Raw genomic sequence first — 24,053 nt, forward strand, 5'->3', positions numbered from 1 at the left:
TAATGCACAGAAATACAATAATCTTATGTGCTGTGATAAATTAAAAGTAACAGTGAAATGAATTGAGATGTTCAGCTCAGTTAGAGATAAACTAAGCACATTTTCAATAGAGAATTTTAAATTGTTTGCTTTGCATGTATGCCATAAAACCTTGGTGGTAACAGTTTTGTCCAGAGGGTGTCAGTAGAGTTCAGTTTAAAGTTGCAGCAGAATGAAATGTGGGCATGCAGCAGGTTGAAAGCAGAAAATATTCTCCAGAGCTTTGCTTGAAGATTAAAGCCTTAAACCTTCTCATATAGAATGCTGTTAATATCAGGAGGATTGCAACCATGCATTGTGAGGCACCACAATGAAACCACCGAAATGCCTGCAAATAGTAAAAGTTAACGCGCTGCAAATCTGGAAAAAGCATGCAAATTCAGAAAACTACTTCAGCGATTTGTGACTTTTTGCAGCGCACGTTTCATCAAATTGATGAAGCTGTTTTCATAATTTGCACTCCAATACAGATCTGCAGCCTTTGGTATAAATGCTATATTCTAGGCTCAGTAGAGCCACCTTCTTGTAGAAAATATTTTCTCTGAATTGTGTCCCAAAAGCAGCATAGAATGACACAGACACGCACAATAATTTGTCCATCTTCCTGATCTGCTTAGTTCCTCGTGGAAATTAGCAGGCAGTTTGGCCTAGTCGGTAGAGCGCTCTGTCTTTAACGCGACGGTCCCGGTTTCGATTCCCACTCTTCCCCATTTACATGTCGGCAATTTACTCGGCTTCTGCGCAGGATGATGGCGTGACGTTAATGTGTGGTTTTACGTGTCACGTCATAATAAATCAGTCTGTTATGCCGCCCTCTCGGCATTTTGAGCTCTAGGCAACCGCCTATGTCGTCTGTACCAGGAGCCGCACCTGGATTTGTGTCATTTGACATAAAACAAAAATAAAAGTGCATTTATGTCACCTAAAATGAGTGAAACCAGGGGGCTGGGAACCCCTGGGCCCCCCTCAAGGGCCCCTGGGGGCCCCCTGCACCCCCTCGCAATGAAAAGCTCCATTCCATGCAGAAGGTGACAGCAGAGTCCTCCAGCCTACCGCCCGCCTCCTCAGAGGTTCAACCAATGACACCGAACCTCCTCCAGTCTCTGCCCAATCACACGTGAGCACCCGCCTCATTTCTGACCAATCACTTTCGAGTGTTGACTCCTCTATTCACAGCCCCCGTTTCTGACCAATCGGAGGCGAGGCCGCCTGCGCAGAGGGCTGGGCGCGAGAATCGGCGGGATGGACAAACACCGTGAGGCGAGCGGAGGAGAGAAGTGACAGAGGATCAGTCCGAGGAGAGCAGAGGCAGCAGCGGCCACGTTCCACCGTATCAGCTCCATATGCGCCTTGAGTTCACCATAAGAAACAAGAGGCAGGAAACACACAGCGACGCTTCCCTATGGAAAACATGTTACCGACGAAGAGCCGGGCGTTTACCCAGAGAGCGTAGCGTTATGGACCGGGTACAGCAGTGACTTAGCCCGCTAGCTAGCCGAGTAACGCTAGCTGGATACCACCGCGTCCCAGGAGGAAACCAGCGATGCCTGACAGCGAATCGTGCGGATACACGCTTGTTAATGTGAGAGCTGCCGCACCCAGGTTCGTCTCTGAGAAGGTCCAGTCCTCCCGCAGGCGGCCATGGACAACGTGAAGACACGCAGGTGGGTGTCTTCTGCTGGGGGTTCGTCGTCCGGTGCGGTGGCCATCTGTTTGTCACAGCCTCAATGCAAATAACGGTGTCAGTGAAGATAGGGTATTCAAAACGTTTGCGATTTAGTCTGACAGTGAACGTGTTCTGCACGTGCACCTGTACAGCTCTACTACGTAATGGATGATTAACAGCGTGCAGTCTCTAGCAGCCTGGAAATAAGCATGGGTAGTGTAAAATATTGAAGTTATGGCTTAAAAATCTGCGAAGTGTTCAAATCGTGGGTTTTCATGGTTGTTGTCTCTTTACTGTTGTTCCACACATACTACAGGTTAATAGAATGATGTGTTTATTATGCATGGGAGGCGCGCAGCCCATTGTCAAGCAGCAGTTGTGCAGCAACAGCATCTTTGAAAACACATCACTTGAAGGTGACAGGTTGTAGATAATAAGGCTCAGATGCTGTCTTGTCCAGATCTGGAGAAAAACACAGATAAAGAGGTGGTGTAAAATGTGTGTTTTTGCATTTCACATTTTCAACATTTTGCTCTCTAGTAAAACGTGGTTTCTGCCACAAGGTAAATAAAGCCGTATGAGAAAAGAAGTAGGCTGCTTAGAGGTCTCACAGCCTTCTTTGTTTTGTGATTAGATTGGATGTCTTATATTGGGCTGTTGAATTATACTGACCAAGACAGAGAGAATATTGATTGTGCACAATACTGCATCAAGTGTTGTCAATTGTAATAATTATGGATATAAAAAGCATTTAATCTGTGATAAATTACAGTTAATTTAATGATCAGGAGATCACCATATTAAGGGGAAACTATTTTGATAATTCTTCCATATGTAACATTTACTTGTTCCCCTGACGTTTATTGTCATGAATTGAAGAAGTTTTGGAGCCAAACAGACTTTGTGAGAGTTAAACGTAGGTTGAACGAAATTATGGTGAACCTCCTTTAATATTGTCTGACATTAGGAATGAGGGAGAACAATTTATCAAAAAAAAAATGTCAATCATAAATGTGAATAACTGTTGTTTGAAGCCTTTATATGATGATCATCATCCAGCTTGTTTATGTTACATCCCCAACACATACCTCTCCTTGTGTACACATCTGTACATACGATGAAAATGGATGGGTGGCCTCTTTCTTTCTCTTTCACCGCTTTTGAAAACACTTACATTTTTTATTATCTGGCTATATCAAAGTTAGGTGGGTAAATAACGTTTTAAATCAAATCTGGAGATGTTATATAAGTCTGTCTGTTTTTTGAAACTTTTTGAACGACTGGACCGTTAGAGCTCTGCCATTCCCCTGACCACACCCCTCCCCCATCTAAATGACGCACACTCGCACACCTCTGGAGGTGAAAGAGCCTGTTGATCGCCCCTTTCGCTCAGCCCCTCTTCGTCCCTCCTTCCTGTTCAGAGCACAGTCCAGACTAATTTCCCCGCTTCTCTTTGCTGTAGTGGGGGAATCAGGCCACATCAAATCTCAATTGCCATGTTCGGGCTTCCCTACAGGGCTGAAGTAAAACCTCAGGAGAGCAATGTTTTCCACTTGTTTGTATGTGTGTGTGTGTGTGTGCGTGTATGTATGATTTCTGAGGTTTTCTGTATGGTAACAGCTCTTGGCAACAGCAAACTTAATTTCTACTCTATTTATTAAAGTCTGCTCCACTACCACAAAGAAAGTGTTGCCCAGCAGCAGCTTTAATGGGAACACAGACGTCCAGTGTTACCTGCCAACTTCTTATGTCAGGAGAGAGGAATTTTGTGTTCATTTAGTTATACACGAATACAAACTCTTTTTCTCTTACTCTGAAAGGGTTGCAGCGAAGCAGAATTGTACTAATACACTGTTATCATTTTACTATTAATATGTTGCTCGAGTCACTAGTCCCTAGAAAGGCTGATTGCCATTGCATTATAGGAAATAACAGGCCAACCAATTCAAAATGACAAAATGATTAGAAAAGACACTGAGACACTTTTCTATACTCCGAGAGCATGTTCAGTGACAACATATACTTTATGTAGCTTTATACATACTTTGTTCATGTGTGCATTTGCACAAGCATTGATTTTATTGTCTAATCTGGCAACATTTCCATACCACTATGGTTTCATGCAATTTTTATTTGTTTCAATATTCATATCGATATTCCTTCCTGGAGTTATTGACCTTTATAAAGAAATGCTGGCTCTAAATGAAATCTGCTCTTTCTCCTGTGTAGTTTTAGCAATGATGAGGATGAAGAGGTGATCTCCACAGACACCGAGAGCAAAGAGAAGAGCAAAGATAAAAAGACACTGTGCAAAGTGAAGTGGTCCCGAGATGAGGTAAGTTTATCAGGGAGTTTTGTTATTTTGATATGTGAAATGGAGATAGCATGAGATTGATAATTTTTCTTATAAAAATTTAAATGTGTTTTGTGCTGTACATTACATGGGAACCTTAATAATCACAGCTTGTTTGTTATTACATAATAATACAATGTATTTTCATCCTTCCTTTCAAGGATGAAAAGCTGAAAAAACTGGTCGAGCAGCATGGAGCGGAGTCCTGGAAATTAATAGCCAACTTTTTTCAAGTAAGTAAAGTATGATATGTCTGCATTGTGAAAGAGTAGTATCTCATTGGTTTATGCAATACCTGTCGGTCCTTCCCCATTCTAACAGTTAATAACAACCAAAACCATTTACTAATAGTAATTTTTATATATTCCCTTAATAGGATGTTTTTCACAGTGGAGTTAAGTCATGAGTGCAGTCACTGACAGATTTATCTCCAGCTGTCAGGAGTAAATATAACTGAAGTAGTGGCGTGGTGTAATGAGGTGTTGTGTTTTGTGTGTCTCTGTCACAGGGGAGGACAGATGGCCAGTGTCAGCACCGCTGGCAGAAGGTGCTCAACCCAGAGCTGGTGAAAGGACCCTGGACAAAAGAGGAGGATCAAAAGGTAAGAGGAGCTGGGAGTTCCTGCTGTTGACAGAAAGAGGGATGACTACAAATGTAAATGATAGGTGAGACAGAAGGAAGATGTGGGGAGTGTCAGGACTGAAAGAACTAGTCCCACAATATGCGATGTCACTTCAACCTTTAGAACAATACAGGCTGTGCACATGAACAAATGTTCGTCCCGCCAAAACATACTTTTCTTTTTTCTTTTTTGAAAAGTAAATCCATGACAATGTCATCCCTAATAAAACACATTTCCACTTTCCATGTCACTTGTGAGGAGCCGAGCCCTTCTTTGTACAGTGGGAAACTCTCATGTCTTTCCCGGCACTAAGATGAGCAATGCATTCCTTAAATGGATCACTATTCTCTAAGAATGTCGGGAATGCTCCTCTGAAATCTTGGCATCATAACAGAAACACAGAGCTATCAGTAATGGCTGGAGCTGCCAACAGTGACATCAGCTGCAAAAGAAACAGCCAAACAAGCTCTGCTGCTGCAGTCAAAGCTTTCTGAACGCTGGAGCTGTTGTTGGCTTTTAGAAAAGTAGAAAGATCAGATTTTCCTTTTTTTCTCAGAGCTTGTTGAATGAATCCAAGTAAAATTTGACTCCATCCTTCATATAGTAAAAGATGAATTTACAGAATAGAATAGTCTATGGATTATATTTTTCAGATTTACTGATCAAACTTGTCTATCAAATATTTCTGATTCAATTATGTATTTATAGGTTGTTGACCTGGTACACAAATATGGCCCCAAGCGTTGGTCAGTGATCGCAAAGCACCTCCAGGGGAGGATTGGAAAGCAGTGTCGTGAACGGTGGCACAATCACCTCAACCCAGAGGTGAAGAAGTCTTCATGGACTCAGGAAGAGGATCGAATCATTTATGAAGCCCATAAACGTCTTGGCAACCGCTGGGCAGAGATCTCCAAGCTTCTTCCTGGACGGTAATATACGCTGCTCGTTCATTGCTTACTGTATCTCTATAACGGGGGAGGTGATTTGCTAAAAAAGCAAGATCTTATCCCAAACAGGACAGACAACTCCATTAAGAACCACTGGAACTCCACTATGAGGAGGAAGGTGGAGCACGAGGGCTACCTGCAAGATGCCAGCAAGACTCTGTCCTCCTCTCACAGTGGAGGGAAGAGACGTCACCACAGGCTGTGTCCCCCAACTCCAGCAGAGCCTCAGAGCTGTGATCACAGTCCCCTGTCGATACCAGGACCCAACCAGGTCCACTCTCACTTTCCTCTTCATACTGTATGGTGTTTGAATCATTTGTGTTTGTCTTCAGTGGGTTTTTACTTGTGTTTTACTTGTGTGGTTGTGTGATTCTCTGTGTTTTAAGATGGGGGGTTATACCTGTGATCCTCACAGTGGACACATGATGGATAGTCTTCCTGAAAATTCAGGCTTCATTCAGGTGAGTGTTTCAGTGTTTCCTCTGCATGCTGGTGGGGAGAATTTGTCACATTCTTTTTTTTCCTGCACTGTCTCTAGATATCTTTGTGATTGCTAACTCTGGACTCCAAGTCAAATACTTGAATGTCCCGTTATTTTCATCTAACATTCAATAACAGACAAACATGGGGCTGATCTCAAACCCTCCCTTAGAATATTTTATGTGTAAATCTGTTGTTTTTTTTGTCTGCTTTTCTTAACACCTTCCTTTCCTCCTGTCCTCTTGACCTCCCCTCTCTGACGTTTGTTTATTCCAGCCATCGTGCCTGGACGATCCCGACAGAGATCAAAGAATTAAGGAGCTTGAGCTGCTGCTTATGTCAGCAGAGAGTGAAGTCCAGCGACAAGTGCAGTGCAGAGGTCCATGTGTAAGAACACACTCCCAATGTGTGTTAGCGTACATAGTCAGCATAGCCCGCCTGTGTCTGTAGCTTACATACACTGTAAAAAGGGCCATTAACACGAAATATCCCTATTAACTGAGTCTTAAAATTCAATTAAGATGAGATAAAGAAAAAAAATAACAGCTGGATCGAAAACTTTGTTATGTTATTTTTGAAGCATTTATCAGAATTGATTTAAAAAGAAAAGAAGTGACAGTAACACTCGATTCTTGAAAATTCAAAGTTCTCATCTGTACAATTGACTTTGCCTTGCTTTATGGTCAAAACGATTTTAAGACTCGCTTTAATTTACTCTGTGATGGACTTTTTGCAGTGTGTAGTTGTGAAAACAGGAATGGCGCACATATGCGTGCCTGATGTGCTGTAGTGTTGCTATAGTAACTACCTTCCCCATCTTGCTACTCATTCAGACTGGCCTGACGCTGTGCTTGGACGCCACCTTCACCCCTTATTACCATTGTTCCCTCCACCAACCCGCTCCCTCATCTCCCCCAGTCCCCATGCCCACACACAGCCAGCAGTTTGGATTTGGCCCAAACACTCTGTCCCCCCTGTTCCTGTTCTGTTCCTGTTCTGTTCCTGTTCTGTCCCCTCTGACATGTCATTCACTATCTCATTCTTCACAGTCTGTGATTTCATGTTGTGAGATTTAGTGGTCAAGATTTGTTTGTGTTTTCCATACCTTCTTTCCATCTAGATCATTTCACAATGAAATCATATTAGTTTTCCCACAACAAATAATCCACCAAACTTCCGGTGCAGCCAAAGATCCAACACCTGTGTTCTCTTCCTCCTTCCTCCCTCAGAGCTTGGAGCAGTACTCCATTTGGTCAGACAGTTTGTCCGACGACACGTTGACCACAAGTGGCAGCAGCTTGGAGGAGCAGGCAGAGAGAAAACCCTGGAGGGACACTGACATTCCCCAGGCTCCTACAGCACAGCTTCCAATCTCTCCTAGTAAATTCCTGGCATTGGAGGCCAGCACCGTGCTCTCCACCCTGCAGACCATACCGGAGTTTGCAGAAACCATGGAGCTCATTGACTCCGTAAGTAACAGGAGGAGCACAGCACAAATTTATCGCAATATGAATGTGTTGAAAATACTCTTGAATATATTAAAATCTATTGTAGATGTGTTTTGCTCTGCAGGACCCAGGTGCGTGGGGCGACGTGGCCAGTTTTGACCTTTCAGACACAGCGACACCGCCCAGGCACAATCTGGCAGGCTACACAACCCTCCTGCAAGAGAGGACCATGGATAATTCAATGGATTACACTCTCAACACTCCCACTGCCGTATCAGGCCGAGACAAGAACTGTGCTTCCTTTGGTCTTGGGAGTGTCACTTCTCTGACTCCCATCAACTCGTCCAAACCTACCCAAGCATCCACAGGCCGGAGGAGGAGGAGAGAGAGGGGAGAACCATCTCCTTTAGGCGACAGGACCTCCTTGTCTTTCTTGGAAAATAATTCAAATTCTCCAAAGAAAACGCCAACAAAGTCACAGCCATTCACCCCTTCACGAGTAAATGAAATATCTTCTTTTTTCACACACACAAAAATCCCCACCTCAGCTGACTGCTTTGTGTTTGTGGTTGTATCGGTCATGTGACTGACCCGCCTTGTGTGGTTGTTCCCAGTTCTGCAACATATCAGGGGCGGAACATCTGAGTCTGGATAACCCTGCCCTCACCTCAACTCCTGTGTGCGGCCAAAGGTGTCTCCTGTACACGCCGCTCCACAAAGAAACCACACCGAAGCACCAGAAGGAGAATGATGGGTAAATAACAGCAAAACTTCAAATCCAGAGGCTTGCTCTGCTTACTGGGACATTTTCTACAATCCTATTTTAATCTTGATTTTGTCCGATTGTAAAGAGAGTAACTAATGTGGAATATTCTCTGTCAACTCTCTAGGTCGCGGACACCCAAGTTCTGTAAAACCATAATGATTCCAACCCCACGGACACCGACTCCTTTCAAAAATGCTTTGGCTGCTCAAGAGAAAATGCATGGGCCCCTAAAGATGGAGGTAAGGCGTCCTGTATTTATAATAACTTCCTTATATATATATATATATATATATATATATATATATATACAATGTATATACAATGTATTTATATATATACATAAAACAATTCCATACAGTACACTTCCAGTTCATGATTATATTTATGTGTCTGTCTGTGTTTTTCAGCCCCAGCCTTTAGCATTTCTAGAAGAGGACATTCGAGAAGTTCTGAAGCAAGAGACCGGAGCAGACATCTTTAACAGAGCAGACCACCAGCCAGACTACAGAGCATGGAAACATAATGTATGTGTAGGATGCACATTGTCTCTCAGTACTTTATGACAATTCTGCTTTTAACAACAATTGCAGATACACATATTTGAATATTTCCCAAGTTAATCGTAGCTCTAAAATACAAACTAGTCCTTCCCTGATGGAATAATATTCATTGCTTGTATCTTGCTCCTTTTATTTTTAGATTGATGGCCCAGCTAGAAAAGTGCGTAAGTCCCTTGTGCTGGACCCTTGGGGTAAAGACTGCCTCAACACCCAACTCTTCCAGGAGCAGCGCAACAACACAGAAGTAAGTCACTTCAAGAACAGTGGTATGGATCCTGTAGCTAGATGAGAAAACAAATGTGAAAACCTTTGCTAGGGTGCTGGGCCTCCAATGGTGCCATTGGCTGCCTGTACGGTCGTCGGCCAGGAGCCACCCTTTCACTTCTTTAATCCTGGAACATTTCGAGGTGGTGGATTCTCTGCAACCTCTGCAGTCAGACCTAGGAATTTCTAAATACAACACATTTGTATTTTTAATTCACGGTCATCAATCCTTTTGTTAATCTACTTCTTTGTTATAAGAATCACCATTGATGGAATGTCATATTGCAGAAGCCGGAGGAAAGTCTTCTGACGAGCTCCTCGCTGGTCGCCTCGAACTCTGAGCAAGAGGAGTGCAGTCGCCCTTTGACTTCTGCACGAGAGGAGCCATCACTCGTTCCTGTGCATCCCCATCGCTTTACGAGCCTGCGGGTGAAGAAGCTCAACGCCTCCCACAAAACACCAAAACACACAACTGCTCAGGTAATACCCGAGTCGGTTGCTTGCAAGCTGTGCACAAAAGCAACACATTTACAGGTCATTAACAGTAAAGCAGTGGTGGCAGAGATAGCGAATTTGATATGTTACAGACAAAATGATGTGAACTGTTAAAAAAAGGTGTCATTCTATCAAGTATCGTTTTTGGATAGTGAGCCACTCGTGTAACTCCTGGTTATTTTCTCCGCAGGTGAGTGAGTGGGAAGCAGTGGTTTATGGGAAGACAGAGGACCAGCTGATTATGACGGAACAGGCCCGTCAGTACCTGAACCCTTACCCGTCTTCTGGCTCTACCTCAAGGGCCCTTGTTCTTTAAAGCTGTCACCTCACTGCGCGGGCAACACTACCACACCCATCCCAGCATCGAAAACCTCCACTGAACCCTGTAAGAGACAATCCAGTGAAGACAAATGATTTTTGTTTTTTATTTTGATACAGAAATGCACTGCCAACGACGTCCACACAAAGGCATGGCTGCCTACTAACACACATTTCTACGTCACTGACCGAGTAGTATGTTGTTTACAGCTTGGACTTGTGCTCTCTTTTGAAAACACAACCTGGCTACATGAGCAGTTTTGTACAGATATGAAAAAAGACTAGATTTTGTCCTGCACTAGTTAGAAACGTTGAAACAACCTGCACATACAATAGGCTGTAGAAATAGTGTTTATTACTAGCAGTGGCTGCTTCTGAGTTTTATATTGTTAATATATTGTTTAAATAACCAGCAAGACATTTTATGACGTGTTGCTACTCATTGTGTATCAACTTGTTTCGCTAAGATACATGCAACATCTGTAGCTTTTCATTGACACCCATGTATCTTTAAAATCCCACCGGGGGTTTTGAGCATAGACACTTACAGTACAGAATATAATATTAAGCATCGCAAGCATTTTAAACTAGAATGGCGATCAGTAGAGCGCATCAACCGTGTCCCTTATGAAACCACATTTAATTTCATTAGATCCAGATTTTTATTTGGTTCTTCACCAAATGGCACACACTCATAAATATCAAACCCTCTGACTAATCATGGAAAATGTTGAAAACGCCCAAATCTCACCAAAATTGTATGCGTTCTTTACTGACTTTTACCGCATCCCTCTGCCAAGTTTTGTGGTAATTAGTTTAATAGTTTTCGCATAATCTTGCATACAAACAGACAAAGTGGACGGGTGTGAAGACACATGGCATTCGAAGGGACAGCAGTGTTGTTGCTGAATCACGGTGATGTGAAGTTGGTGGGGATGGAAATAGAAAAGCTGTCAGTATTGCACTACTGAGTCGATTTTGCTGCTGAGAAAGGAGCAGTGTTTTTAAGGGCTAACTGGATAGCACTTGTGATGGTATCTTCTTCCTCTTTTTTCTTTAAACAACACATTTCCTTTCCAAGGCCATAGTGTCGGTTGAATGTATTTCATTGCAATGTACATGTGTAAGAACCTCAAGAAGGGAAGGGTACCTTTTATGTTTATTTCTGTTTGTTTTATTTATTATCTGCTTAGATATTAATATAAATCGGATACCATGAGTTTAAAAAAAAAGAAGTTTAACTTTGCTGACAAAACAGCCTCAAAAATAGAAGAAAAAATAAAACCCTCACATGCTCTAAAAGCTTTTCTGAAGAATAATAACCTTTGGTCACTGACTAGTTTTCATATCTTTAGTGTGCTACAGGCATTGGGTGGAGAAGGATCTACTTTCTATGTGGAGGCTGTAGTTTTTATTTATTTAATGTTTACTAATTTATTTATTTCTTTAAAACAAATCATTTAAGAGAAATTATTGAAGAATTTTATTGTCTTTTAAAAAAATAATCAGGATTGGGCTACCGTTCGGTTCTATTACTCCAAGTTAGACAAACGTGCACTGCCACTAATTTAAGTTGAATTTCTTTTATTTTCCTGGATAAGCAAGATCTAGCAAATAATAATAATCCGTGTCTAGTTGACTCTTGTAACATATAGAGAGGTCATATTCCTTGAAGTTACTCAAACATGCTCTTTGCTATAAGGTAGCAGGACTCCACCTCTGACCTCTAATCATAGACAAATTGCACTTTTTACTCATTTAATTTGAAATGCTTGTTTGTTCATCCTGATGATGTAGCTCTTGTCCTTTTTATTGGTGTGTTTGAGTATGCGTGAGTGTGTTAGAGGGATGTCTCCTGAGTTTGTTATGCTGACATTAAGCTCAAGCTGCTTGATTTAAACATATTCCTTTCTCCTGTTCTGCTGCAGAAATGTGTAAATACACTACGTATAATCCTTCCATGAAACACGTTTAGACAAAAAGTCACAGCTAACACCGAACATCCTGTTTCAACAAAATCTGAATTGATCACTTCTAAAGCAAGCATGTCAACAACCTTGTATTCTGCTGAAACGCCCTTTATATTATATGTATATAAATCTATTAATGATAATTTCCTTTTGAGGAAACACTGTGCTTCCACGTTCCATGAGGGAACTTTTTTTTAATCTGGTTAAGTAACACGACAGCTATAAATGGTCTTTGTATTGTCTGCATTGATGGAACCAGTATTAGATATAATCTGGATTATCCTGCGTTAAGCGCTAGAGTGAGAATAAGAAGGGAATCTTGTCAGGGAGATCAAGTGGAAAAGATCTGGAGTAAATGGTACACAACTCTAAAACAGAAAGTAAAGTAACATCCACATATGACATTTGTGTTAAAAAAAATTGTGTGTGTCTAATCTGTATATATCTGTTCTGTTGCTTTGACTTGTTTTTGTGCATTCCATATTGTTAAGTTCAAGGTAACACGTTTGTACGTTAACAAAACTTGGCCACGTAACATCATAGGTTTTGAGGGAAGTACATAGTCAGGATGGTAGCATCTGTCTCACACTACTGTAGATATGCATGAGCGATACACAAGATGCAGGACTCTGCTTTTATATACAGAATCACAGACTCACAACTATGTTTTGTAGCATTTTCAGTAGAAATCATGACCAAGTCACCATAGAAATCCTGCCAACTGTCTTTGTAACCGTGTACTTACTTTGAAAAAAATAAAATAAATGCATTCATTGCATGACTTCTGTGATATTTTGAATTTCCTTTCCTCCATGTGTCCAGACAGTATACACCTCCACCGAAGCCTAGCACTAACTTTCTTCAAATTGCACTAACTCAATTAATTAGCCGCCTAAGCATGCCTACATTTGAATTAATCCAAATTAAGTTAATAAAAACATCCACAAACATCCACAAATCTCGCAATGCTAAAGAAATGAGATAAACGATTCCTAAATCTGCCTCCTGACGTGGATCTGCACAAACATGTACTGGTTTCTTTCCAGACCCATACCGTATCCTTGATGATAATCTGTTCAACAGTCTTTTTACATAATCCTGCTAACTAACAGATCACAACATAGCCTCCTTGGCGAAGATAATAATTAGGTTATGTTACATGGTGTTTCCCATGTAACAAAGTATTCTGCCAGCTCATTATTTTCCTGACATGCTCGCAGCAGGAATAACAACCATCTTGACTTCTTGCCAAAATGTAATTTCTCAGGAAAAGGAAATCCAGTACTTTTTATTGTGTTCGGTCACTCTTCTCCAGGTGGATCCGACTCAGGCAGGTGAACTGGTGAAGCCTGCGTCTGACATCTGATAGAGTGGTTTGAGCCCACTCCCCCTGTCATGCGTGCATGTATATGTTGGGATGCTGTCAACTTGGCCTGGGGTCCGGGGACACGAGCCCCCTCCATCAGAACAAGAGGCCTCTCCACAGGGTCAGCTGCTGGCCCTAAAGGGGCCCACTCACCCATGACTTGATGCCCCTGGGCTCCTTTTGTCCTCTGGGCTGTTGGTTTTTTTACGGGCCCATTCGCTCAATTGCCCCCCAAATGGAGGGAGGCAGAGAACGTGAAGACTTGCCCTACGCAGAAGGAGCAGCAGTGCACACGCACACAAACAATGTGCACATGAACACACGGCCGCCGCATGCACGCCGTGTCCACTTAATCAATCGGCCCTCCCTTCCCTCTCATTCTTTTACAAGAGGGTCTTTTGTTCTTGGGTGACCCGCACTAAGCTGAAAGATGTCAGGGACCTTTTGCCTCTTAATTGGTTATTGGCAGCCGCCTTTCCACCTTATGCTTCGTGGATGGATTTAAGGACATCAATCATCACGTTCGAGTGACTTGTCGACGTGTAGACAGGTACCTGTTGTGCATAGACCTGGATTTCCAAATCTGTTACTGTGGGAATCATTTAAAGTACAACATATTCCATCTTTTTAATTTCAATATAATGCAAAAGCTTGACATCCTGTCCTCATATGTGTCCTGTCATTGTGTTAATGGACTTCATGTTTGTTTGTGTTTGTGTTTACCTCGTCCACCGAGGACGTGAAACAATCTGCAGAACCAAAATCCATCTCCCCTGCCTTTCCTCTGAGCACTTACACATAAGCAAACGCACAAACTCTCTCTCTAACACACACACGCACACACACACTGTTTGCCTTTGTGTGCGCTAGACAGCAGATGGCAGTCCATTATAAGGCTGACAGAACAGTCATCTGGCAGGCACCCTGTTACCCCTCCTCCCCCGCTCCTTCCCCCCAAGTCCCCCAGAAGACAACCCGGCACCGAACTGAACAGCAGGGATAGGACACTTTTAGGCGGGAGAGTTCCACAGACCTGGGATTGTGTGTGTGTGTGTGTGTGTGTGTGTGTGTATATTGGACCCTGGCCTCTCCGCCCCTATATAGGTCACTGTTTCCACTTGGGTGTGCGAGCGCGGTGTGAGGTGAAGTCAGGCTCCCGTCTGACTGAGGTCTCGCCGTGTTTCAGAGCAAAAGTATGAGGTCTAATCTGAATTTGAATAAATCGCTGCCAGGCGCAGATAAGCGAGTTCTAATCCCCAAGTGAAAAGAGCAGCCGGCAGCTATCAGATAACAGATCCGTTCTCTTTTCGTTCACCTCTGATTGGTGCACATCTCGTGCATTCGATTTCATTGAGGAAAAACTTGTTCGTCTGGTTTGTGCGAGGTGTTCTCAGATTGTGTCGTCCTGAGATAAGATGCAACGCTGACTTTCTCTCTATTCTTCGCCTCATGAATCTCAGTTTGCTCCAGGGACCAGTGGAGCTGTCTTTTTGTGTGTTGGTAACATTTACACCCTTCCCTGCCTCCAAACACTGGCCCCAGAGTGACTGCCTCCTACAGCCTTTCTTACAAAGGATTATATCAAACAGTGGGGGAGGAGGAAGGAGGAGGAGGAGGAAGGAGGAGTGTGTTTCCCTGCAGAGGTCAAGGCCAAGGTGAGGATTAGGCTCTGTGGTTGGGGATGTAATCTACAGCCTACCCTATAGAGACAGTACGATGCGGGTGGGGGCATGCTGGGAGGCACCGACGAAGAAGAAGAAGACGACGAAGCTGCCTTGGTGTTGCTTGGGCAACCCGCACAATCCGTCAGCGAGGCTTTCAGCGGGCCTCAATTCCACTTCCTCTCGCTTCAGAGAGCTCGCTCTCTGCTAAATAGGAGGGAGGCCCCGAGTGTTCAGAAAGGAAAATGAGCAGGAGTTGAGGTATGAGGTAATATACTGAGGCATTTTCCACTGGAATGAAAAGATGTGAGCCAGGGAACGGGTTCGCTGGTTTAATAACTGTAATTATAATGTGAAGCAGCATTTTACACATACATATACAGATTCACATGAGGAGATGAAGGGAAAAAACTGAAATGGAGAAACAGAAGATTGCATCCCTTATGACATCACTGATTGAGATTAAGGTGTTATCTTACTTCACTTCATCCCCCTAATACTGCAGTGCCCGTTCGAAACCTGGCTGCCCGTTTGACCTGTGGTGGTGCAGGTTGCAGCTTTTCTTTCTGAATCTGTAAAAGTGACCTGAAGGAACTGAGCAAGTTAAAAACACTCTGCAGGACTCAGTGTGCAGGTCTCAGTCTGCACGACTCAGTGTGCAGGACTAGGTCTGCAGGACTCAGTCTGCAGGACTTAGTCTGCAGGACCAAGTTTGCAGGACTCACTCTTCAGGACTCAGTGTGCAGGTCTCAGTCTGCAGGACTCAGTCTGCAGGACTTAGTCTGCAGGGCCAAGTTTGCAAGACTCACTCTTCTGGACTCAGTGTACTGTGCAGGACTCAGTCTGCACGACTCAGTCTGCACGACTCAGTGTACTGTGCAGGTCTCAGTGTGCAGGACTTGGTCTGCAGGACTCAGTCTGCACGACTCAGTTTGCAGGACTCACTCTGCAGGTCTCAGTCTGCAGAGCCCTGAAGCCACCGCTGCTGCACAAAGACCTGTTCACCTGTTTATTGAAAGTTCAGTGAAGCTGGACTAAGCAGAACCCCGATCTGGAGAATCAGTTGTCCTTGTCATTGTCATGAACAAGCGCTGCTCGTTCTTTTACTAAGATTTTCTTTAGTAGTATTGAATGTCAGACAAATATCATTCAATATTACACAAATCCAAACCAAATTATACAATGCACTTCCTTAGGCCTTTGAGAATACACAAGCCAAGTATGAGATAAACGGATGTCAAGATATGCGTTCCACATACAGACAGAGATTTGTGGAATTTCTAGATTAGATAGATAACTGCTGTGACTGTGATTATATATATTGACTTGTATATATGATTTTATGAGCATGTACCTGGTGTTTGAACTTGTCATGCTGAAAAATAAGGAAGAAGTCAGCAGCCGCTCGGCTCGCTGTACATTCATGCTGCCCTTCTAGTCACACCCCCGTCCGTGATGTCTCAGCAGGCACTGTCCATCAGATGTAATTGTGTGTGTGTGTGTGTGTGTGTGTGTACAGTCACAGAGAAGAGCATTGTCTTGATTCTTGCAGCCAAGTCGAGAACGGCTGTTATGGCAACAAGAGTTTGCTCAGATCAGGATGTCCAGGACCTGTCCTCCACATTTCAGAGGTGCCTCCTCTCGCCCCACGACCCTGCTGTAGCCCCACCACAGTGAACTCCCCTCAGCCGCCCGGCACAAAGAGAAGGGCCTCCTAGTCGCCCTCGAAGGCCCCATTGGTGGCTCCCTGGCATTCACTCTTTTTCCGGCACTTGGACAGAATCCTTTTTAGCAGGCCCGGGGATCTGTGTGACTGAGGCTGCTGGGAGGCCACAGGCTGAGGCGGCGGGATCTGCAGGGGCCTGCGTACCGGGAAGGGGTCCCCGCTCTCGCCCTGGCCCTTGTCCAGCACCATCCCTCCTCCTGCTGCTGCTGCTCCACCACCTCCTCTGCTCCCCCGACTGAGCGCCTGCAGGATGTGTCCACTGGGGGACAAAGAGGAAATAACAAACACAAAGGCCCTGTTTATTCCTCATGACCCAAATTCCACCGCTAGTAGACAAGACAGGCATGGAGCTGTACAGAGGGTTCTGTGTAGTGTGCACTTGTGTGTGTGTTTGTGTGTTTGTGTGTGTGTGTGTGTGTTTGTGTGTTTGTGTGTGTGAGTGTGTGTGTTTAAGTGTGTAAGCAAAGATTATTGGCAGGCTGTCAAATATAAACACCAGCTACACTCACACAAACTTGGAGATAGTATACAGCACCCAATCAAACAGCTCCTTTTAGCTATGGATGAAAAGATTTGAAATTTCTGAAGAAAAATATTAATTATTTGTCATGAGAAAAAAATTATCCAAAAAATATGATTGTTCTGTCATATTTTCATTTCCTTTAAGGTGAATGACTACAAAGCCTTTCCTTTCCCCCGCTTTTCTTTGGCCTTAATTTGATGCAGTGAGATGGGAACTACTGGTGTGTGTGTGTGTGCGTGTGTGTGTGTGTGTGTGTGTGTGTGTTTGGGGGTTTAGTAATCAGTGTGCTTTGTCGACTAATGAGGGACGAGAGGGGCCACCTGTTCAGGGGCGCTGGGCGGAGAGCAGTGGGATGGGACTCTGCGATGGGGGATGTGGTGACCAGCTGCTGGGTGTGTTTGTGTATGTGTGTGTATGTGTGTGTGTTGACGCACCTTATTGAGGGGGGACATGTGTATTTGTTGTTGCTGCTGTGTGAGTTTACACCTGACACTTACTGTCCATATCTTCTGTGTCCTCGACCCGAGTCGTTGTCCCCCGCTGAGGTTCTCAGAGACAAGCTCCTCTGCCGGCCTCTGGGAGGAAGATTCTGCTGAGAGGGAAAATAAAGTGTGTTTCACTGATGAGCTCAAATAAGCTGCACACTGCTTTTTATATCCTATGTTTTTTGACCTGAAATCACATTAAACAGCTCAAACTCTTCACTCTATTTTTGCTTCAAATCATTTCTTTATTTAGACATTTGTGGTACAATAACTTTAAATGTATTTGTACCACTTGATCGTCTGAGCCACTATAACAACAAGTGTAGTTTATCAAGTTCAGTCATACAGTAAATTATGCCAATGCCCAGAACATTACCAACTTATTTGAAAGAAAAGGATGGGAGATTTTTTCATATTCTTATATATTGTATATTAATGTACATGAATTTAAGCCACATGCTCTGTATATTGTACAGTTTGTATGATTAATTAATCAAATACAATTCAATTCAATTTTTAGTGCCAGATCATAACATACATAATCTCAAGCCCGTTGATCTAGTGTTTCTATATATATATATATGTATATATATATTATATGTATATGCATATAGTGTATGTTTTCACATATATTATATTATTTAGGCATTAGAAAGTTATGATTATATCCAAATTGTGTACAAAATATGATTTAAAACATGAGTCATCTGAGCTGCGAGTCTGATACAGAACCCCTCCATCCTGCAGTGCACTCTTGATTCACTAGAGGGCAGTTATCACATGTCGTTGATAATTAAAAACGGATGAAGCTGAGGATTTGGAGGTCTCAGAAAATCAAGTATCAAATATGGTATAAACATGAAGGGATAAAAAAGTAGTGGAGCTCTCCTCTACTAAGTATTTCTGTAACCTGCAATACATTTCTATTGGGGCGCTTTTCCAATCCAATCCAAGAAACACTGGATCTTACACTTCATTGGGGATATGTATGTTCTTTATTTAAATATTTGTGGCTGAATCATCAACAATCAGAGTTTCTCAACCGCAGGTATAATTAAATTAAGAATTTAAATAACATCGAAAAACAGCTTGAGACAAAAATATCTCCAACAAATGAATGCATATTATTTAAACTATTTCCGATATATTGTTATTATATCAACTCTTAATCCTCATAGTAAGAAGCTTAAACCTTTCACTGTTCTAATATATATATTTAAACCACGATCTGCCCTCAGTCATTGAGCAGCATCCTGGTCCTGCTGCATTGCTGAGCACATTCAGGCAGTAAAAAAAAAAGAAACCAACCTGGCTTAGCTCCATCACACAGGAGGCGGGGAAGTGGCCCTGCTGGCCATCCTGCCTCCGCCCAAACCAAATCCCCTCCTCATGCTTGGACAGCACCAGGACTACGTCACCTGGGCACAGCTCCAGCTCCTCTGGCCAGTGGGGCCTGTAGCTGTGCACCACCACCATCTAATGGACAAGAGGGACACTAACCGCTTGACTCTGCTAGAAATGGCAAGATGCATTTTCAAATCATTCAGAACTGGTGTCTGCTGCACTGCTCTTTTGGCTGCAGCGATAGAAGCTGTTATCCAAGTCCGAGTGCACTTGGCAGTTGACAGGTCGCACTAAGTGAATTGGGAGGATTACACGTCAGGACTCGGAGATTAACGGGCTGTGCGGTGACATAGAAACCCTAAATCGGGGTGTACTCTTCATTATGTGTTCCGCCTAAATACGGCACCAGGAATTATATAAATGAGACACATAATGGAGGTGCAGGAAATTGACTTTACATAACTTCAATGTCAAACCCATGTCAATCAATGTGGGGCAGATGCAACACTTGTTGGATTTAGGACATGTTGTTGTCTATTTCTGTGATTCAAAGGGGATGCGATCAACAACATGCAGCCAAAGACTGAAGCTTTCTATCAGTGAGTGGATTTCTGTATCGAGATGAACGGTTAACTTGCCTTCTCCGCATCTGTCCTGTAGCGACACCTCCCTGTGAATCAGCAGGAAAAAAAGCTTGTTTGATCAATGGCCATGTCTGCAAGTGCACATCTGATCCTCTTCACACAGCTGCATGCACATACAGTATAAGTGCATGCAGCTATGCCCTTTACACAGAGAAAACTGATTTGCATCATTATTCATTAATCCGACATTGATGTGTCATCGTCATCTCACTGTAAATAATGTCATGCTACGCCACGCTTCACTGCAGATATGATTCCACTCACCTTGTGGAGCAAGGACGGTGGTGAACACCTCAAAGTGATCATGGCTGTGCATGTAGATGGACTGCATCTCGCTGGATCTGCAACTTGCACACTGGCTCCTGCGCTCCCTCTCTCCGTGCACTACCTTTAAACAAATGCAGCTGACTAATCCACTGCAGCGCTGACTGGAGCTGGCCAGAAGCAACAACACATCCTCCCAGGAGTGCAGCACACACACCGACACACACACAAGCATGCGCAGCACAAGACTGGAGAGACACACAAAAAAATGTAATCTATGTTGAGTGAAGAAAAGTGTAAGATTGTGAGGCTGATTTGGGTTTTTAAGTGAAATATCTGCAGATACAGATCTGTTTTCAACATATCATCCGCATGTGGGATACAAGGCGGCCTCCATCCGCGAGCTCATGCTTGACCACCTCATCTTCATCCCTATTGTTGTTTGACCATCTGGTCACCAGCAAGATGGGTTTGGAGCCCGCCGCCACTTTCCGCCTGACGTGGATGAGAATTCATAATTTCCTCTCATCAACAGGGCCTGATTGATTTGGGGTTATTGACTGTGGCCCATTTGCCATGGGCCTGGGTGAGCAGGGACAAAGATGAATGGCGGCTTGGGGACGGGGGGGTGGACAGGGTGGCGCATTGTTCAACAGATGGTGATTGAAGCGCACCCCACCCCTCTCTCATGCCCCCCCCCCCCCCCCCCCCCCCCACCCGTTCATCCCCACCACCACCTTGGCTGTGAGCTGCGATTAAAGAGCATCAATCAATAACATGAGAGATCAGCACGCCACATGTTGATTTCTGGCTGCAGTTGTCCGGCAAACCTGCAACCATCATTAAAAATGAAATTTGATAACATTAAAATGTTTATTACACTTGCACCATGACTTCTCTAACTTTATACAACTGGTATCCTTTAAATGTTTTATCTTTTTAAGTGTCTTTAGGGCAGGTGCAATATTCAACTCACTTTTATTGTGCATTATTATTCTGGGTCTGTTTTTTTTCTTATAAAGAAAAATGTCTCCATGGGGACAATAAAGTATAATTGATTTGATTTATTTTCAATTTCAAATGTGCATATTATTTCACCACATGAATTACAAGCTGTTACCAGGAAGTCAGGTTGAAGTAGGTCCTCGGATTAGCTGCTCATGAAGTTTGTAAATGGATGAGGCCACTAATTCACCTCATTATCTCAGTCGTCACACACACACACACACACACACACACAGCTCTAAAACACTTGAACATAAAAATCCTTAGACCAAATCACGATTAGTCATATTATACAAATATGCATCTCAAATTTGTTATTAACAAGTTTTTATGGATTTCAGACGCCCACAATACCATGAAGAGATGATCAGCCACACTTCCCTCTGCTCCCAGTTCAGCACTCAGCCTCCAGTCTAGACACCGAGGCCAAAGCAAAGCCTTTACATAAGCACAAACCACAGCCAAGCCGCTTAGAAAACCGATTTGATGTTTACTTCTAGGAAGAAATAAAACACACTGAGTGAGCGCTGAGCAGCCCAGACGTCATTCATGTGCTTGGACAATTTAGATCAGTTTATATGAAGGTTATAAAAACACATTGTGCACCATATGAACGCTAAAATTCAATCTGTTGCTTAAAAAGTCTGATTTACTGAAAATGTATTATGATAATATTAATGTGTCCATGTCAGAATGATCAAATTAACTGAGCAGGTTTTTGAACCTTTCTCAGCATCAAAACTTTTATTTTGAAGTTGTGTTACTCTGGTGCAAATTGTGGTTTCCTGGTTTGTGCTTCACAACTCCGACCTTTGACAATTTAGACAATAAACCTTAATTTATCAGATGTTTTATCTTGAATCCTTAATATTAACTCTATTATTTGTATAATCTTTAACTGAAAGTGGTGACTACTAGGCACTGTGCAATAATTAAAATTCTCAATATTTTGATCCACTTCCTTTTTATTACCTTTTTCTATATATATACATACTTCACTGCTGAGATTGAATCGTGCTCCCCCTGTTGTCTTGTGTTGGTCACCAAACTATATTGCACAATAAAAAAAGCAACGCACATTTCAACAAGGTGTATATTTATATTTTAACCTTTGACATCTACAAATTGCTCATTTGGACCCGACTCACAAGCCCAAAATTAACACCTGTGAGAGGAAGTTTGAACAAGTTGTGAAAACTGGCCCAGAGTGGGAAACAATCAGGCTCAATGTTTGAAATAACCTGGTTAATATCTTTCAATGTTGTGATGTCATGTCAATAAATTCTGGATTCGGAGAGGCAGTCATGGGATTTTTATTTACAGTGACATATTTTTTTTTTGTTTTTTAAACATTTATATGAGGTGGAAGAGCCACATACATCCTGACTAGTCACATCATCACCCTCCTCCTCTTCTTCATCATCATCATCATCAGTCATTTGAATGTTGCATCAAGGATGTGTTGATGCCAAGGCACAGCCATGAGACACAGGAGGCGAGAGTCATCAATGCATCCCAGGTTTGGATCTCCTCTTCCCTCCTCCACCACCACCACCTTTACCACCTTTACCTCCCTTACCCCCCATTCCTCCCTTGCCTTTTCCTCCCATTCCTCCCTTGCCTTTCCCACCCATACCTCCCATGCCTTTTCCTCCCATTCCTCCCTTGCCTTTCCCACCCTTCCCTGACTGCCCCCCCTTGCGTCCCTTCTTCCCTGCCATCTTCCTGCTCTTGGCGGCCTCCTCTCTGTCCTCCTCCCTCATCTGCTTGTTCACGGCCTTGGTGATGTTCAGCTGCGGCGACTTGGTGCCCAGGACCCGCAGGAACTCAAGTTGCTTCTTCCTCTCGCCGGAGAAGTCGCCGATGAGGGCCTCGAACTTCCTCCTCTTGCCGGTGTTCTTCGGCGCCTTCTCTTTGGGCAGCCGGTCCTGGAACTGGCCCACGGAGGCAGTGGAGGTCCTGGCCACGCTCACGGCTCGGGACAGCTCGTCCTTGTTCTGCGAGGCTCTGGGGGTCAGACCCACGCCGGGCACTTTGAGTTTCTGCGACCGGGCGATGTTCCTCAGCCGGTTGAGCTCGTTCTTGGCCACCCGCTCCTTCTTGGCTTTGACGCGCTTGGCGAACTGGTCCTCGTTGGGGTCTGCGGTCACCGGCACCTCGATCAGCCAGTCCTTGGTGTCATCGTTGGCCCGCTTGTGGCCCCAGCGCCTCCTCCAGTCCTTCGCGTTCTCGTCCCACACCAGGTTGGTCTTCTTCTTCTTCTGGATCCCCTTCAGCTTGGCGAACTGCTCCCACTTGGTCGGGGGTCGGGCCTTCGGGGGCGGCTTCTCTCGGGGCAGCGGGGTCGCCGGCACCGGCAACTTGGCCACGATCGCCTCCTCCACCCGCTCCGTGGGCAGCTTCCATAGCTCGTTGATGAGAAGCTGCGTGTTGTCGCGGGCCAACGACTTCAGGAAGTCCTCTTTCTTCTGGGACCTGAAGTCCCGGGACTCGACGCGGTTCTTGTCGCAGGCCAACAGGTTCCCGACGTCGAACTCCAGGTCCTGATCCTTGTGGACCGTGATGCTGCGCAGCTTCTCCGCCTCGTCCCTCTCCGCTTGGGCCAGCAGCTCCTCCGCACTGCACGTAGCCATGTTGGTCGGATGCTGTGGATCAGATCGCGACACACGTGTGGAACCAGGAAAAACACCACGAGGCTCTTCCGGTTCAGAGTTCATCCAGGAGCGGCACTTCCCCCGGTGGCCATAAGAGGGCGACATCGTTCCGTTTCTCCGTGTGTGCTTTTTGAGATTGAGCCATAGATTTAAAATCTATGTAAGTAACCAATGATTGTTGATTTAATCATAAGGATAACATCAGAAATTAATAGAAGAGGACTCTTCTACTTCAAAACCTCGGTGTCTCCTTCAAAGTGAAAGTATAAATTATTTATGTTTATATGCTAGTGAAACACTGTAAACCTGTTTTTTGAAAGGTGCTGTACAGAGTAAGTTTATTATTATTATTGTTATCATAATTAGGAGTAGTAATACTACTATTATGATAATTGTTATTATTATTATTAGCAGAAGTATTTTTACTCTTTTGATATTGTTATTATTATTATT

The 24,053-nt window shown here is 43.7% G+C and overlaps 3 protein-coding genes across 4 annotated transcripts; 1 reads left to right on the plus strand and 2 right to left on the minus strand.

Annotated features, from left to right (window-relative positions):
- The first annotated feature begins 1,680 nt into the window (after positions 1-1,680).
- mybl1 (v-myb avian myeloblastosis viral oncogene homolog-like 1) lies at positions 1,681-12,702 on the plus strand. Its single transcript, XM_062380019.1, has 16 exons — positions 1,681-1,703; positions 3,935-4,040; positions 4,220-4,291; positions 4,567-4,659; positions 5,389-5,609; positions 5,697-5,898; positions 6,014-6,088; positions 6,384-6,494; positions 7,337-7,576; positions 7,662-8,054; positions 8,170-8,309; positions 8,446-8,560; positions 8,729-8,845; positions 9,021-9,125; positions 9,434-9,625; positions 9,831-12,702. The coding sequence occupies exons 1-16, from the start codon at positions 1,681-1,683 to the stop codon at positions 9,954-9,956; spliced, it is 2,331 nt and encodes a 776-aa protein (XP_062236003.1). The 3' UTR covers positions 9,957-12,702.
- Positions 12,703-15,273: 2,571 nt separating this feature from the next.
- LOC133932439 (uncharacterized) lies at positions 15,274-20,088 on the minus strand. 2 transcript variants are annotated; one of them, XM_062379107.1, is made up of 5 exons: positions 19,942-20,088; positions 19,672-19,703; positions 18,998-19,165; positions 17,702-17,793; positions 15,274-16,940 (listed from the first exon to the last, which is right to left on the minus strand). In XM_062379107.1, the coding sequence occupies exons 1-5, from the start codon at positions 20,006-20,008 to the stop codon at positions 16,670-16,672; spliced, it is 630 nt and encodes a 209-aa protein (XP_062235091.1). In that variant the 5' UTR covers positions 20,009-20,088; the 3' UTR covers positions 15,274-16,669. The 2 variants fall into 2 exon arrangements, with proteins under 2 accessions (XP_062235091.1, XP_062235090.1); XM_062379106.1 differs by having other exon boundaries at positions 17,702-17,796.
- Positions 20,089-22,243: 2,155 nt separating this feature from the next.
- Positions 22,244-23,720, minus strand: rrs1 (ribosome biogenesis regulator 1 homolog). The gene has a single exon (XM_062379854.1). The coding sequence runs from the start codon at positions 23,703-23,705 to the stop codon at positions 22,452-22,454; it is 1,254 nt and encodes a 417-aa protein (XP_062235838.1). The 5' UTR covers positions 23,706-23,720; the 3' UTR covers positions 22,244-22,451.
- Between the last annotated feature and the right edge of the window lie 333 nt (positions 23,721-24,053).

This window comes from Platichthys flesus, chromosome 21, assembly GCF_949316205.1.
Source record: "Platichthys flesus chromosome 21, fPlaFle2.1, whole genome shotgun sequence".
Lineage (NCBI taxonomy): Eukaryota > Metazoa > Chordata > Actinopteri > Pleuronectiformes > Pleuronectidae > Platichthys > Platichthys flesus.

Excerpts from the sequence above, each read along its gene's own strand:
- mybl1 (XM_062380019.1), top strand. The coding sequence starts at position 1,681 with ATGGACAACGTGAAGACACGCAG. Across the intron at positions 8,846-9,020 it reads ACAGAGCATGGAAACATAAT|ATTGATGGCCCAGCTAGAAA; the intron begins GTATGTGTAGGA and ends TTTTATTTTTAG. Across the intron at positions 9,626-9,830 it reads CAAAACACACAACTGCTCAG|GTGAGTGAGTGGGAAGCAGT; the intron begins GTAATACCCGAG and ends TTTTCTCCGCAG.
- LOC133932439 (XM_062379106.1), bottom strand. The coding sequence starts at position 20,008 with ATGCAGTCCATCTACATGCACAGCCATGATCACTTTGAGGTGTTCACC. Across the intron at positions 19,166-19,671 it reads ACAGGACAGATGCGGAGAAG|ATGGTGGTGGTGCACAGCTA; the intron begins GCAAGTTAACCG and ends CTTGTCCATTAG. Across the intron at positions 16,941-17,701 it reads GGACACAGAAGATATGGACA|TGGACACATCCTGCAGGCGC; the intron begins GTAAGTGTCAGG and ends TTTGTCCCCCAG.
- rrs1 (XM_062379854.1), bottom strand. The coding sequence starts at position 23,705 with ATGTCGCCCTCTTATGGCCACCGGGGGAAGTGCCGCTCCTGGATGAAC.